We start from the raw sequence: 18,395 nt of genomic DNA, 5'->3' as shown, positions 1-18,395 counted from the left end.
ATGAAACTGCCCCTACTAACCGTATTTAGCGAAGGCTTATGAAGAATCCTAGTGTTCCCAGTAAACTGTAATATATGGAGAAAAGCATAAAACTTATTACAAATATTACGTACGTGGCCAGGCGCGCATCATAGCCATTTACTTCACAAGAAAATAGCATTAAGCGGAAGAGAATTTCATATTTTCTCCTTAGAATGTTAATGTTGCCATTTGGTTGGGTATGAGCCGCACTGCGTTGGTATTTCCTTGCATGGACGGACACATTTGAAACGTGCTTGATTCGATTTGTTCATTCGTGTGGTGAGTTTTTTCATTGTTTAAAAGAGAATTCATTTAGTCGCCCGGTCTGTTTAATCCCATTCGATTAAAGGAGTTTTTCAACGTATTAACTATACTTTCAGAACCTTCAGATGAAGTCTACATTAACGTAGTATAGTATAATAAAATATTGGGTCAAGAAAGGTTTGATTGATTGGTTTGTGGAACTGAAAAACGAAGTGCTGAAGTCTAACCATTTCTGGCTGTAAAACAATGGGTATTGAATTAAATCAGAGACAAGTTTTAACGGTCATAAGTAATGTTTGGTTGTTTGAGAAAACAAAACAAAGTATACATACTAAAAACTAAGCTGTTTTTTTAGTTTTTACACGAAATTAACAACAGGTATTAAGATTTTTCATTGCATATGTTAGGTAAGTACGGTATAGTAATGAGAAATAGAAACGTGAATTAATGTCTAGTAAGTTATATGAACAGGGAGAAACAAAAGACCGAATGTCATGATATTATTTTCAAGTATAGACATATCATAATTTTATTTAATACATTTCCTGATCATGTAAATGTATCAATTCTGATAAGTTACGTTTCAATTTACTTCTTTGGAAACTGTTTTGTTGCTTAAAATAATTTTTGACGATTGGTGGAAGCAGGGATCGGAACCGGTTTTTTGTAAAAACATCGAAATAACCATATATTTCGGTTTATTTTATACTCTAAAGTAGGACTCAGTTGTGTTTTCAGATAACGACTTCGTATTATTAGATTGCCTAATTAGAAATGAAGTAATTAACAAAGAACGAAAAAATACCGTTTTCGTTCCCATACAAAAAATACCGGTTTCCGATCCCTGGGTGGAAGATTTAAAATGGATCTAGCTTTTAGTGCAAAGGTTTATATCAATAAAAATAATACGTATGGTTGACGAAATATTTATTATTTGAACCGATCAACTTGTATGTCGAATCGGTGCAAATTGTATTTCGTCAACTATACTTTAATTTGACATCAATATTAATCAGTACCCCTAGTGTAACTTTGATCGAAATCATAACGTGACGAACGCGTTTGCGTTAAGTCTCATTTTGTATAGGATTTTGAGGTTCCAAAACGTCCCGCTTGGCGCGCTCTTTCGAAATCCAATACAAAATGAGACTAAACGCAAACGCGTACGTCACGTTTGGAAATCGAATTTATTAACACTAGGGGTACTGATAATGCAATTACGCTAAGAGTTAGACCCTTAAGTCCGATTTGTGAAAAAGAAAAGGTGTCCGACAAGATGTGATTTCTTCGGCGGCGAATGTATGATAATGATAATTTTTAGTGAGAAATTGAACGAGATGGTTAGGGTGACGGCACTTTTCAGCTTGACAACATCGGGTTTCTGGAAGACTAGAAACGCCACTACAAGGATCAGAAGCCTGACTGCTATCTAATAAATGTATGCGACACTGTTCTAGAGACCCTGTAAGGCTAAGATGGTCGGGTTTTTATCATTTGTCACCATGCCTGTCACGTTCTAACAAGTATGAAAGTGCGAAAGTGACGCATGACATGACAGGTGATAAAAATGCGACCATGATACCGCTGCTGCATTAGATAGGATTTATTTAAAAAAGGGGGGCGTTTTGCTTTACAAACATTTTGGAATTTGAAACGAAAAACTAAACACATCGAGTGAGGGAACCCGCTCTGTTCGTATTCGCTTTCCTCTGCATAGCGGAAAAACGCTACGATCAGCTACGAGCGTAGCGCTACGAAAACGTTGGCAACTTCTTTGATATATTAAGAAAACTATATCTGTCAGCAGGGCTAGCACAGAAGTGGGGCGACAGTATCTCGCGAAATAGACTACCCGTCTCTCTTTAATGAATACAGTTAGAAAAAGGGCGAGATACTGTCGCACCAGTAACATTCTGGTGAATTGCTTTTGATTTCTTATTAATTCTCAGGCATACTAAGGTTACAGACATAGAAAGAGATAACCGGTATCATGAGATTTTTAATAGGAGTCCCAGTTCCAGGTATATTAAATTCTTTGAATGCATCATTTCAAAAGACGGGGGTGCTATACGCCCTTTACATAATAGTACATATTTACATACATGCTGACGCAACTGACGTTTTGGATAACTACGTTAGTAATACAATAAATTGTGTTTGAAGATTTATCAATGGTTTAGATTTCTTTTGTTTTGGTCTAACATAAGATTTCCTATTATTTCTCGTGCTTACTGGGGTTATACGGGTAGATATAAATAAATAAATAAATAAATAAATATAAATAAATATTATAGGACATTAATTACACAAATTGACTAAGTCCCACAGTAAGCTCAATAAGGCCTGTGTTGAGATATGAAATAAACGATCTCACAATGCTTTTTAAAGAAGGAATAAAAAACGTGACTTGGTGATGACTTTAGCCAGATAATATTGTTTGGTTATATACAGAAGCATTAAAAAAATCGTCACCAAAATGTATGCTTTGCCAGGACACCATTTTATGTATTTCTATTAATTTATTTAATTGCATACATGTAGTACAAAATTTCAATCAACAAAAGGAATTTCATAAGTACTTATTATTTCTTGCAAATTCTTAGGAATACTAAGGCCACAGAAATCAAAGGAGGCATTAGTTCCCACAAGATTTCTTAAAGTGGGTTCCATATAGATAACATTACAATACCAAACAATGTGTTAGTGAGCAAGATGGTTGTTCATTTTTGTCAAAAGTTCTGATTTTCTAATATCTTGTGTTTAATAGAGCAACAAATTTTGAGGTAACGGTATCTTTATGTGTGCAATATTATCGTGAGATAATTTTGCTTTTTCAGACTTTTGATTTCTTGGTTATTCTCAGGAATACTAAGGCAACAGAAATCAAAGGAGAAATTAGTTCCCAAGAGATTTCTTATGTCGAATTCCAGGTTACTCAGAGTTTTGAATATTTTTATAAAAAAGGGGCGGGCGTCCTTAACAGTTTACGATATCCTTTAAATATAATATTTTTTACAACCGGGACACCTTTCTACACTATATTTTAATACCGTTGAACAAGATTATTATTCTGTGTCAGACATGTGCTTTGTAGGTAGGATGAAATTTCAATACAATGCGAAAGTTGAGCTTTGAGTTGGTTTTCTAATGGGATATGGTTCCTAATTTCTCATGTTTACTAGAGCAACATAAATCTAGAGAAATAATATCGCCTCAAAAACACAATAACGTAAATAGCGTAATGTAATTTTTGTGCGTGCCTTAAAACTAATAAACTCCGTGGGAAACTTGGTTTTCAGACTTTGATTTCTTGGTTATTCTCAGGAATACTAAGGTCACAGAAATCAAGAGAGACATTCGTTCCCACGAGATTTCTTAAGTGGGGTTCCATATACTCAGATTTTTGGATAGGTTATGTTTGACAAAAAATACGGGGAGTTCGTAACGATTTACGACTTCTCTTAAATATTCAATTTAAACCAGGAGATCTATTTTACACAATATTTAAGATACATTTCAATACCATACAATATGTTTGCAAAATTATTGAGCAAGATGGTTAGCTTTTGTCAAAAATGATATTTTCTTATTGCTCATGTTTACTAGAGCAACACAAATCTACAGAAATAATATCACCCCAAAACATCCTATTACAAAGGAAATTTTATGTAAATAATCTCCGTGGGAAAAATTATCTGGACTTTGACTTCTTGCAAATTCTCAGGAATACCAGGGCCACAGAAATTACCAAGACATTAGATCCCACGAGATTTTTTATTCGGGTTCCAAAGTACGTTACGTAGGACAAAAAACCCCCGTTTCTTAACGATTTACGACTCATTTTTATAACCAGGACACATTTTGGAAATGGTGTTTATTTCTCATGGTTTTTATGAATGACATCAGTTAACGGTATTTAAAATATGATGGCTCCGCTTCATTTCTTAAAAATTCTCGGGAATACTAAGGCTATATAAATCGAGGGAGGTTGTTCCCACAAGATTCCTTAACGTCATCTCAATACCGTATAAAATGTGTTTGCAAAGTTTTTTTTATTTTTTTTTATGGAGGATAGGCAGGCGTTTGATCACAATCACACCTGATGGTAAGTGATGATGCGGTCTACGGTGGAACACGCTTACCTATGAGATACCTATTTACTCTAGCCTTGAAGAGATTCAGATTGTACTCATACGGAAACACAGACTCGGGCAGGGCATTCCACTCCTTGGCAGTTCGCATAAGGAATGTTGCCTATGGACCGTAGCCTATGGACGCCTGCAACTCCAGAAGTGTTACATGCGCATTGCCGACCCTTTAAAAACCTGTACACTCCTTCTTTGAAGAACCCCATACCCTCGGGAAAACCTCGGCATGGAGCTCATTCCACAGCCGGAGTGTCCGCGGGAAACAAAAACATTTAAAACAAAACAAAAGAAACAAAAACAAAACAAAACACACAAAACATACATATTTGAAACAAAAGAAAGAAATTTCAATAAAATAAAACGGAAATAATGAAGTAACGAACATCAATTGACAACTTTTTTTTTGTAAAAAAAACGTTGTAACATACGGTCCGAATTGCGGATACAACTACTTGTCAACTATAGTAGAGATCGTTAAAAGTAGAATTATTTACTTTGCGTAACAATTGCGTATTTTTTTAAGTTTATTGTTTTGATTGTATAATAAAATACGTAAAATATGGTGTTTTTATTAAATCTTAAACTTTTATTTCATTAATTAATTATTACGATTGATGACTCGTAGGGTGTTTTGGAACGATGCGGTCTGACTTATTTCGGGGGTGCATAGGCACTAATTTTTGTCTCTTTCTTTTTGCTAATGACGTGAAAGGGACAAAGACGAGAATCCAAATATTTCGAACTTGTATTAGGCCCCGCACGTTGAAATCACATTAGAATATAAAGGTCACTTGAATGTTATTTTGTCTCACTTAGTGAGCAAATTTCGCATTTTGCTCACTGTTTTTAAGCACCAAATTACCCTTCTTCCAGCTGCTGACGTGAAAAAAATATTATTCTTATAAATCCCTTAACGAGTTGAATCAAGGGTTTTTAAATAAGATCCCCGTGGGAAAAATTAAGCTTCAGGCTTCTTGGTAATTCTCAGGAATACTAAGGCCACAGAAGTCAACCGAGACATCGGTTCCCACGAGATTTCTTAAGTGGGGTTTCAGGTAAGTTTTGGATTGTATTGTAGTATTTAATAGGCCGAATATGGCGTAAGAAATTAACACATTCCAATCAATACCTATTTATATATGATCTGTGGGAAAAAACTATGTCGGAAGGGAATTTTTGTGTTTGCCTTGAAGCAATGGAATGAGTTAGGAAAAAACGATGTGTCTTAGTTTTCATTCTTTTGATTTCGTGAATACTAAGGCCAAGAGAAGTTCCAGGTATAATACTTCAGATTTTGGTTCAAGTGAAATTTATTATGACCACCGCATTATATTTATAAAACCCGCAAAAATAGGCTCTTTGAAATAATGTTTTTTATACTTAGACATTAAATGTGTACGTAATTTCTCATACTTACTAGAGTAACATATATCTATGCCCGGATGCCTGGCATGGTGGACAAGGACACTAAAGAGCACATGCAGGGAGACCCTTATGAAAATACAGAGAACAGCATGCATGGCTATTACCGGGGCGTTTAGAACAACGCCAACAGCGGCGATGGAGGTACTGCTAGACCTCCCGCCGCTACATCTGGTGATACAATCTGAGGCGCGGAAATCGCTACACAGGCTGGCTCTAACAGGCCTATGGAGCGATAGCAAGCCAAAGACTAAACACACAAACATGGAATGTGACAATTTCATGGAAAGGATAACGAATATGGGCTGCGATAAGATGCAACCCAAGTTTGTGTTCCGTAAGAATTTTGAAGTTAAAGTTCCAACAAGGGCTGAATGGACCGAAGGTCTTCAAGCATCAAAGGATGAAAACGACATCATATGGTACACAGACGGGTCCAAGACAGTATCTGGTACGGGGGCAGGCATTTATGCAAATGACTTTAGTTGTAGCATAAGCATGGGTAAATACGCTACTGTCTTCCAAGCCGAGACGTACGCTATAATTGCCTGTGTGCATGAGAATATAGTTAGGCAAACCCGGCGACGACCGATCTGGCCTCGTGGGTAGTGACCCTGCTTATGAAGCCGATGGTCCCGGGTTCAAATCCTGGTAAGGGCATTTATTCGTGTGATGAGCATGGATATTTGTTACTGAGTCATGGGTGTTTTCTATGTATTTAAGTATTCATAATTATTTATATATTATATATATCGTTGTCTAAGTACCCTCAACACAAGCCTTATTGAGCTTACTGTGGGACTTAGTCAATTTGTGTAATAATGTCCTATAATATTTATTTATTTATTATTTATTTATTAAACCCAAGGGAAGAATATCTATATACTCAGTGACAGTCAGGCTGCACTCAAGGCGCTCAGGGCGCCCAGAGTGGACTCTAGACTGGTGTACAATGGTGTCCAAGCTCTGAACAAGCTTGGAAGACAAAATAGAGTGCAACTGGTATGGATTCCAGGGCACGAGGGATTCATAGGCAATGAAAATGCAGATGAACTTGCCAAAGCCGGATCCGCAAGTAACCACATAGGTCCGGAACCATTCGTGGGGCTCTCACAGGGAACCATTATAACGGCTATCAAAGACCACACTAGGACCAGACACCAAAAAGAATGGGACAGTCTGACGGGTCTAAAGCACTCAAAGCTCTTCATACAAGAAGTAGACTCCGGTTGGAGCAAAAAGCTATGGAAACTTAGCAGGAGACAACTCCAAATTATAACAGGGGTGTTTATGGGCCATTATGGGGTCAAAGGGGTTTTGGCCAAGATGGGACACTCTGACAACACCGATTGTCGAATGTGTGGTGAAGAGGAAGAGACAGTAACACACCTAATGTGTGAATGTCACGCCCTCGCCAGACAAAGAATGAAGGACTTTGGAGCAGGCTATCTGGAACCAAAGGAATTCAAAAGGCTACCCATAAGCTCCATCATCCGACACATGGAAATGGTCAAAAAGGCTCTTGAGTAGCTAATGGGTCTTTCCTTAGGGGGCAACTACACAAAAGATCCCTATGGGTCGAAGTGTATCCGCAAGGGCCCCTGGTAATTAGAAGATAAGATAAGATAACATATATCTAGAGAAATCAAACTACTACACTAATAAATCACTCAAAGGTTTTTTTTTTTATGAACGCCAAACGGTATTTTCAAATTTCAAATTTCCGAGCTCCATGGGAAAAAATTGTGACTTGGGTTTCTTGCTCATTCTCACACAAACTAAAACCTCGGAAATTGGAGGCGTAGGCAATTTTCATGATTTCTACATTTAATGTCTTTTGGAACAAAATACATTAAATGTAGATAGATGAAAAAAGGGTATGGTTGACGACCTTGTTCTTATACTTACTCGTAATATTTATGTTTACAAAAACATCTATCTTAATCTGGGCATATAACTAGGAAAAAAACTTATATAGGGTGGATAATATATTATAGTATAAATAGAGAGAAGGTGTTTAATACCTTGTGTTTTCTCCGTAAAAATTAATAAATAGCGACGTAATCTGAATATCTGGGATATAAAAACTTTATATAAAAGTTAGGCTGCTAGGCTTTGCTGTTCAGGCACCAAACTTTTAAGACTTTCCGGAAGTTTATTAAAAAATAACACTTTAAAGAATGGAAGTAGTATTACTAGATAAGGGAGAAATGCAAACTTCTGGCGAGAAACCAAACCGTTTGAAAATATATGAAATAAAAACTTTAATCGCATTTTCTTAAGCTTACTCAAGCAACAGAAATTGTAGGATATCAAAGTTCACTGAATAAGTATATTAAAAGAAAATCTGGATTGACTTCTGAAGACGTTATGACTTCTTAGACTTCCTCGGATTTACTAAGGCAGCATAAACTTTAAGAACGCGACGCGAAAAGCAATTTAAGCAAGGAACGTTTATACTGTTTATAGTTTGAATAGAAGCAGGTAGCTAAAAGGCTCAGGTAGGTAAGGGGGTGGGGGGGAGGGGCTTTACAAATGGGAACCATACAATATATCGACATAATGATGACGAATAAAAAATAATGCCATATAGTGTAAGTACTTACAAACAGCAACACCTTTTACCTTTTGGAATAAGGTTCACCGATGCACAGTTAACGGAAAATGGCGGCGATCTTGCCCGTCATCAAAATAAATGGGAACTATAATATTGGTATCTCAGACATCAATGAATGAAAGTTTACCAAATAAATAAGTATGAAATTTAAATGATATTGTGTGTTTGTATGTAATATATAATAACGCAACATTATTAAGACGTTTTGACTTCTTGGGCCTCCTTGAAAATACCAAGGCAACATAAGATTTAAGAACTCCCATTATAATTTACCATTTTGACTAAGCAGGTAGTCAGGCAACGGAAACCCCAAGAAACGGCGGGCGCGGCTCAGTTATAGTAACATAAAAAAGTTTTTAGCAAGCTACGTTTATCATTACACATCACGAGGCGTCATTGCGCAATAAGAAACCCGATGTGTGTAATGACCAATGCAAAAGCGTTTCATACGATGTTTTTTAACACATTTCCGAGGAAAGCAAGAAACTTTCATATTAATCAAATTCCGTAAAACTACCCAACTCTAGTCCAATACTGCAACTATGGTCCACAAGTTCAAAAGGAAATTAAGTATCTATACGAATGTTTCTTTTGGTTTACTCCTAGTTTTACCTTCCATTTATAAACATACTTTGCCTTAGAACTACAAAAATATAGTAAAATACACACCTGAACGAGAAAAATTGAGTTTATTTGTGGACCATAGTTGGGAGCTTTGGACTATAGTTGGGTGGTTTTACGGTTCTAATTGTTAAAACAGTTAGTACGAGTATGCAGTGTTGCTTCTGTCGTACTGCCTGCCGCCCCTCGACCCAGCCGCTGCCGGCCGGCGGGCCCCGGCAGGCGGTCGGCGGGGCGCCGGCGCCCTCCAGACCGCGTTGTAAAATCTACTCGATCAATTTAATAAGGCTCCGTTTCCATACATATTATTAGCAATCAAATACCTCCTTAAGTCAGTCGGATTATCAGTAATTTCTTAACAAATATTTTCCCACCCACACCAGTTGGTAAAGGCCCTCTTGATTGTTCAAAACCGAATGAGAAAGTTGCATTTTATCCACATGTGGGGCAAAGTGATCAGATGCCGATTTTGAGTTGATTTCTTATGTTGGCTGGTAGAATTTACTTTTAAATATTTAATTATAAAATGTATTCACTAATTTATTTAAAAACACAACATAATACATATAAAACTTAAAATCTAAATCTAAAAATAAATTAAACTAATCTTAAAATAAATAATTAAAAACTATCCCCCTGCGGCATGGTGCCGTAGATGCTAGCAGCATTTCCTCGTTGTATCGCAATACTTATTCTCTGTGCGAGGAAGCTGCCAGCTCTACGATCACCGGTAGCGTCTGCTATTTTTTGGATAATTCCTTGAATAGTGTAGATGCATTCGGACCCCACGGGCCAAAGGTCTCGACGCCAAAAGGTACGAAATCGTATTCGGGGCCGAGACCTCTATATTTGATCTTTTTTAATTTTTCGGCCGCCTCTGCCGCCGCGCCGGCTTTTGCAGTTGTGCCGTGGAGATGAGACGGGGCTAGGGTGTGACACATGTGGCGTCCCACACCAGCACCCGTCCCATCTTCCACGGAATTAGTGACATTCCGTCCGGTCTCTTACCATCGTCTCTTACAATACCAGCTGGCTCAAGAAGAGCTGGCACGTTCACGCTGGCAAGAGACCGGCGGAGAATATCGTTAAGCGCGGCGTGTCTAGAGAAGAATTTGTTTGTTGAAAATGTTCTTTTAAATTATGATTTTGAACGTTATTTTTTGAATAACGTTCATTTGACATTGATTTGGCTTGTTTTTTTTTGTATTTTATAGTTATTTAGTATTTTCCTCGCCTTGGCGTGATCAAAAATTTTGTGATTCACTCGTAGGCAAAGTTTGTGTAAACCTCGAGCTTTGTAACTCTCGCAACGCTCAAGATTCCACTTTTCGACCCACTCGCTACGTTCGTGGTTCAATTTTGGAATCTTTCGCTTGCACCGGTACCTATTAATATTAGCACGAGCGGTTAAACAACAACTTTGCCCCCTTGTAAAACAAATAACGATTATGATTATTAAATAAGTTCCACGCTACGAGCAAGTGTGAAATAGATAATTTGCATTTGCACTTTGTCACTCTTGTGTATAAAATCCAACTTTCTGATTAGTTGAAGAATAAGGAGAGCCTTAAGTTGCTGTAGTCTACAATTTCAGCTCCATATTTTTTAGATGATAGGTTTCTTGACGATTATTGAGTCTAATGATAATAACACAATTTTAATTTATCAAGACATTTTGAATTGGACTTCCTTGAACTTACCAAAGCAACATAAGACTCAAGGGACCCTACTAAAGGGATCTATAATAGCAAAACACAGTTTTTGCTCGAAGCGGGTGGGCGATGGGGAGATCTCAAGGGAACAGTGGGTGTGGCTTGATAAACAGTATATGAGTATACATAAACATAGTATTAGTTCGCAACCATGTAATGACAGCTGAAGAATAAATATGGCAAAATTAACAGGATAAAACTTAATGCCGGCTGACATTTTTAATCTGTATAACAAACATGGGCGATTCACAAAAAATGTAGGGAATGTTCTAGAAGGGTTAAATGTTTCACATGAATACCAGAGCATCAGAAGGGTGGTGGAGGTATTTTAGATGTCTCAGTTAAGAGGTTTTTTTTACAATACGAAATGGTTCTTACTGTAACAAAAAACCGTTAACTGACGGAATAAAAGATAAGGGGTTTGGAATAGAAGTAAAAAGGGCGTGGCTCAATAACCATAAAAGTCGGGATCATTATTGATATTGCCAAACCAGTAGTAGCAACTAGAGAATTATGTACGGCCACGTTTGAAAATATAGGTACGGACAACAAAGCGCCAAAAATAAGTATACACCTGCATTTATGGGCAATAAGGTAATGTATACATATTTTTGGGACTTGGTTCGTATAGATACTTTTAGACTTGACTGTATGTCATTCATTCCGTAAGTAAAAGCAGTTGACAGAATGGTTAGGTTAGCCAAAAGTGATATCATAATTAAAGCGGGACAAAATAAAGCTTGGGTAAGGGGGCCCAAAAAGGGTTAATAGCTATTCACAGGACCACCAGAGAATCAGAAGGATGATAGAGGTGTTTCCTTAAGGAAGGGTGCTCCCAAATGCCACCATCCCATGTCTCACAGGATGCCGTTGATATAAATACATAGTTAACATAATTTGAAAGCGCATTACTGACGAAATTATGTTTTTGTTTTTTGGATCTGTTCAAGCTCACGAAGGCAACATAAACTTAAGCTAATAAGGATTGTTATCCATATGAATAGAAATAGCATTACAATCCAAATTATAATAATTTATTATTCATAAGGAACTCTACAAACATATAATAAATATATAACTACAAGAGATTGGCGTTATTCAAATACAACCATACGAAAATATAATATTTTGAAAAGAAATGAGGACCCCGAATGTACTTAAAGCCTGACCAGTAATATATGATCACGCGCCATATTGCGGAATTTCATTGGAACTAAATTTTTCATACTAAACTGAACTGGCACCCTATACATAAGAATAACAGCGCCCTCTTGACAATGATCATATATTTCTGGTCGCGCTTTAAGTATATCTCTCATGATAACCAAAGAATCAGAAGAATAATGGACGTAAAACAAATGTAATGCAAGTAAAAAAAGCTAACTATGAAATAAGAAATTTACATGCCTCTGACAGAAAGTGAGTTATTTTGGGACAGACAATTATGACGTACTCAAGATGGGAACCATAACAAAATACACATTTTACATTAATACAAAGCTAAATTTCACCAGTGTCCAAAACTTGTCGAGATAAGGTTATGTTTTATATAAAATAGAAGCCTAAAAGGGTTAAAGATTTCACACGAATACGAGGAATTCAGAAGTATGATGGAGCCTTTTACCTTGACTATTTCTAATAAGACATGCGCTGGCTGTGTCTTACCACACAAAGCGAGATGACATTCACAATGCCCTTACCTCTCTTGTCGGTATGGGCATTGTAAATGTCATCATCCGGTCGTATTTTTAACGGGACAGCGTGATAAATACTGTGCCAATCTCTTACAGTAGCATGGTAGCCACAAAAACAAGATGACCGTTTGATTAAAATTTATACTACGTCGGTGGCAAACAAGCATACGGCCTGCCTGATGGTAAGCAGTCTCCGTAGCCTATGTACACCTGCAACTCTAGAGGAGTTACATGCGCGTTGCCGACCCTAACCCCACCCCCCTCGTTGAGCTCTGGCAACCTTACTCACCGGCAGGAACACAACACTATGAGTAGGGTCTAGTGTTATTTGGCTGCGGTTTTCTGTAAGGTGGAGGTACTTCCCCAGTTGGGCTCTGCTCTAGATCTGGAATGACATCCACTGGCTGAAATAAAATATCGTTACCATGACCTAGTTACTAGTGCCAGTAATTCCCTCGTATACATTTTTAATCTTCTTACAACTCAGTTTTCTAGCGAACGATGTCAAAATTATTATAATAAAGAATTATTATTTTCTTGGACGGGACCGTTAAGGTTTAAAATACCCAAAGTCAGGCCCCTTCCCAAACAAATGAACGTCGCAAACTGCTCAGTTATTAAGCAACCCTGCAATTCACTGGAACTGCTTAATTTGGTCCAGCGGACAATCCTCGGCACAAAGAAAGCAAAATAATGTAAAAGCTTCTTCAAATTGGTTTAAGAGTTAATGTGTTTGTCAACGCAGTTTAGCGTAAAAACGCATTATGGTAAATTAAGTTCGTTTAATACCTAAAAGACCAGAGTTTAATTCTCAATTAGAATTTTAATGATTGAGCCATCTTCCTTCTACATAATTATATATAATTATATACAAAATTATATTTAAATACGTCGGCGGCAAACAAGCACATGGCCCGCTTGATGGTAAGCAATCAATGATGCTAACTATAGCCTTACCACGAGCCTGACACGGACCTGACACTGACATATTCGCTAACATCTGCGTAATTTACTTTCTATGCGTCTCGCTCGTACTAGCACATGAGTTCTTTAAGTTTTAAATACCGACATTACCGACGCATAAAATACAGTTCTTCTGCCGCCCGTAGGCATATGGAGTTGCACAGGAGATACTGTTGGAACACACTAAGTTTCCTAGAAATATTTACGCATTTTTATTGCCAAGTTTGTGCAAAGTTACCGTGGTCATAGTATTTAAGGCCGTGCACATACCTGCGACAACGGTCTCGGCGCGCGGCAATCGCTGCAGCACATGGTGGATTAATCCCACGTCGGTGCAGGCTTGCAGGTTGCGGACGCTCTTGCGAAGGATCGCGATGAACACAGACCAGATCTCCGCCTGAAAGGAAAACAATATTTTAGCCATGATTTTCCAATATTTTCTTGTTACAAAATTTGTAATGTAATTGATAATTTGATCATTATAAATAAGCTTTATGTTTAATTATTTTCTTTGACAATCAACCGTGGCTTAGTGACGATAAGAACGTAAGTACAGATACAGATTCAAAATACAAGATGATCGAGAATTTGGTGCAAATTATATTTCTACAACCATACCTGACATTGACGCTGCATTTGGAGTACTTGGACTATCATCACATACTATGTATCTTTTGATGGACATGTCTTTGTTAGAGTTGCGGACCTCGAAAGGAAAAAACGGAACCCCTATAGGATCACTTTTTTGTTCGTCCGTCCGTCTGTCTGTCTGTCAAGACCCTTTTTCTCAGGTACGCGTGGAGTTTATCCAGCTGGAATTTATATCAAATACTCAGGTCTACTGTCCCTTGGAGCTGTGAAAAAATCAAACTTCTAAGCCAACGCAATCAAAAGATACAGCCGTTTAAGTCGCAAATTTTCGACACTCGCAAGGGAATCAAAACCTACAGAATCTTGAAATTTGGTACGAAGCAATGTGTTATAGCACAGATAAAGGAAAATTGCGTTAAACCGTAAATTTTTAGTTACATCATATAATAATAAACACCTACAGTCTATATCATACATGTATATATGGTGCTTGCTTATGGCCTGTGTATTAGAATAGAAAGTAACACACAATCCATTAAATGACATTTTTCGCTACAAGAACAGACAGATAATCATGTCATGTCGCACCAAAGCACTCAAATGCTCACTAGCTGGGTTTATTATTTTCAATCATTAGCTAATACATACGGTAAAGATGCGTCTGATAAATTATATAAGACGTCGCCTTTTATTTTAGCCCGTTAGGAAAAATGGTGGAAAACAACGCAGCGTTAAGCTATAATGCACTAGATTGTACGGTGCAAACAGCTTAATTCAGATTCAGATGTTTTATTGATAAAGGGCAAATTTTACAAGTCAATAAATAAATGTACATATCTATGCTTAAATAATTTTACATGTCAGGTACCAGTTAATTATTATTACAAATTCATATTAATTACATTATCACATTTAAATTTATAATTAATTACTTGTTATTTGTTTGGGTTAGTGATGATTTTTATGATTCGAAAAAATCATCAGTGCTATAAAAGGCCATCCCTAGAAGATATGTTTTTAATTTGTTAAGGAAGATTGTATCACTTGGTGTTTTTTTTTTATATCTGCCGGAAGAGCGTTATAGATTTTAACGCCAAACACAGCAAGCGACTTGCGAGTTTTGGCTAGGCGCGCGCATGGCGCGAGCAGCAGGTGCGGTCGGCGCGCCTTGCAGCCGAGGCGCTGCGCGTTGGTCATGTACAAGCTGAGATTCAGTCTGACGTATTTGCAAGCCTCAAGGATGTAAATGCTATGCAAAGTTAAGATTTTGAGTTTTTTAAATAATTCTTGTGCCGGGTAATCAACAGGTTTTCTAGCAATAACCCGAATGGCACGTTTTTGAATTTTAAATATCTTGTCACGATCAGCTGCGGTACACCACAAATCGATACCGTAGGTTAAAATGGAATGAAAGTACCCATAGTATGCTTTCTTTATATTATCTATAGACAGACTGGGAGCCAACCTAGACAATGCATAGGACGCTGAAGACAGCTTATTATTATTACAAGTCTCATCTATGTGTGATGCCCACGTTAGGCCCTCATCGATCATTAATAAAGCGGGAACAGTACTTAAATTGTCTCCTAACTTTAGATGAAGCATATAGAAAGATTCGTGAATCATCTCAAATGTATTAATATAATGGAGTTGTATGTACATACTAACAGTAATACTTTTTTAACCCTTCATACGAGCACCTGTCAAAAATCGTGGGTTTACCTGGGTTGTGTGCTGTATAAAACAGAAAAACATGTTCTCGAAAAAAATTTAAAAAGATGACTAAAAATTCGGTCAGGATCCTTATCATACACAGACATCAGATTGACTGATCATCAGTGGACTTAATATGTTTGCAATAAGGTTTAAGAATTGTCATTTATACTACGCTAATAGCGTTGTTCAGTTAGCCTCCATTTATATTTTATTTTACAAGCAGGTATGTACAAACGTCAAGATACTCGTATCATTGTACTTATGCTTCATAAATGCTGGGTCTCATGCTAGGTAATCTACGAAGCTCCACAAAGCGTGCCAAGCGAAAACAACCAGGAATGCGGAATATTTTTAATGAAATTGTTTTCCCTTTGCACCGTTCGCTGCAACGCCCGTAATTTTAACGTGAAGTGTGCGCCAACCTTAATTTGCACTAATTTATGCTAATTTTGAGACGACGTGTTTGTTGATGGCAAAAACGACCTGACCTTTTGTACAACTTAACGACTCTAAACTTCATTAGCATACTAGCATAATTAATTTTACTTGTAACTAGATTTCTACTCGACTTTCCTTAGTAATTTAACTCTAAATTCGCCCTTCATTCAGTCCATAAAATGTAAATTCTTGAAGTTGGCCAAAAAGTCACACAAGTCTAAATTTATTCCCAAGAAGACCAAGACAACAGAGCCAAACGGGAGGCTTCATAAGCCGTTCCGACCCTTTTTTTCTCGTACACCCATATTTCAAAGTCACACATGGTTATTTTAATTCCCAGGATCACGAGGACAACAGAGCGTACAAAGAGCTTAATACTTTTAAAAATATAGTGCACATTGAACAGCTTTTTGTATAAAAAAAGGTGGTAGAAAACATTTCCTTCTCATATTTTATTTAATAACAAACCCGCTTCAGAAATGAACCACGAGGGCACCAGAAGCAAGCAGGAGCATGAAACAAAGCGTTCATTCTCGCCTAACGAGAGCGGTTGTAATTGCATTACATTCTTCTGCGGTTAGCGGAACAATCTCGGGGAAATTACAAGTTCAGCGAAATCTCACAATCCAACTTGGAATTTGGAAAATTTCAAACAAACGCTTCTTAAAGGAGTTTAATGGTATTGTTTAGCCACGCATTTAAGACATTTAACACGTTTCTTACTATTTAAACTTCGATCGGCTCAGTTGGGACTTGTTGAACCTTGGCTCCATAAATCATTTGTATTATTTTATTTAAGTGCACACTTAAGTAAAAATTTTAAGTGATAAACAAACTAAGTAGCTTTAGTCCCAAAGTCTTCTCTATAAAATCGTTCTATCCACCAGCAAATCACCGCGCAACTTTTTATAGTCGCCATCAGGTATATCGGAGCGATCAAGTAACTCAAAATATCTGAACACAACTCTATTGTCAAGGCACTAGAGTGCATGTCCAGATATTGTTGATCACCTCTGTACTTACAACCGTGACAACCGTCCGAGACACTCGGACTTCGTGGAATTCAACCTGACTCCGCGGTTGTATTTTTTTGTTCCAGTTTTAAAATAGCTAACCAATGGGAACCGATGCGGCGTATAGTCCCACCCACCTATTTTAACCGTACACCCCTCGGGAATGTAATACCTCCTTGGATTTCCTTACAGCCTGGTAGCTAGTTTGAATATGACACGTGATTAATTAATATATAAGATAAAATCAAATTACGTCACGTTTGACACTGACATATCCGATCCATATTGTATCTATGTATCTCGTTATCATTTGTCACAATGCCTATCACGTTCTAACAAGTATGTAAGCGCGAAAGTGATGGACATAGTGACAAGCGATAAAAATGGAACCATGCTGCCACTGCTAATTTATGCAAGAGTGATAAAGAGGCATTTTTTTTTATATTCGTGGTAGGCTCTCCGATACGAATAATAGTGCTAATATATCAATATTTTATTTATTTATTTTAAAGCACCTAATGCTTATCAATGTTTTATAGGCTTCAATTATTATTAAAATTAAATTATCCGCAACGCTCAAAGTGAATAGATAGCGATTTAATTTAGGAAACCGCATCATTCAATTCATATTCGTGAATGCATAGCTATTTTACTAATTCGCAATTATATTAAGTGTACGTATGTATTAGTATGGATTCGAAACAATCTATTCGTTTACAAGTTTGACTGACCACATTACGTTACGCCGCTCAACCGAATCCAGACTGCCGTCATAATGTGCAGATAATGATCGCGATGTGTTCGCGAAGTTGCCTAAGTGAGTAGAAAGTTCGCAATGGCGCCGCGACTCATTACTCGCGGCAACTTCTCATCTCGTTCGCCATGTTTATTCTGAAAGATGTAAAGGTTTTGAGAGATAATGAAGATATTACAGTATTTCAAATATTTTACTTAATTCAGTCACAGATGTGACGACACCGACGCAGCAATAAGTTTCAAATAAATTATTATATTATTAAAACTTAAAATTTACACAAACAAACCGCTCCCCGCCGTCCCCGGTGCAAAGGCGCCCATGATGCTCGCAGCATTTCCACGCTGAATTACCATGGACAGCCAGTTTCAAATGAGATGTAAATAGATATCTCTACCTTGTAGCACAGAATAAATAATAC

General features: G+C 37.2%; 1 protein-coding gene across 16 annotated transcripts in view; it reads right to left on the bottom strand.

Moving 5' to 3' along the window:
- LOC133524685 (neurobeachin) overlaps positions 1-18,395 on the bottom strand; it is a 963,862-nt gene that overhangs the window by 410,217 nt on the left and 535,250 nt on the right. For all 16 annotated transcript variants that reach the window (XM_061860799.1, XM_061860801.1, XM_061860790.1 and 13 more), the window contains exon 3: positions 13,733-13,859. In XM_061860799.1, the coding sequence (XP_061716783.1) occupies positions 13,733-13,859 (127 nt within the window). The remainder of the gene's footprint in view (positions 1-13,732; positions 13,860-18,395) is intronic.

This window comes from Cydia pomonella, chromosome 14 (genome assembly GCF_033807575.1).
Source record: "Cydia pomonella isolate Wapato2018A chromosome 14, ilCydPomo1, whole genome shotgun sequence".
Taxonomy (NCBI): domain Eukaryota; kingdom Metazoa; phylum Arthropoda; class Insecta; order Lepidoptera; family Tortricidae; genus Cydia; species Cydia pomonella.
Note: the sequence above shows the minus strand (reverse complement) of the source record. Positions and strands in the feature narration are given on the sequence as shown.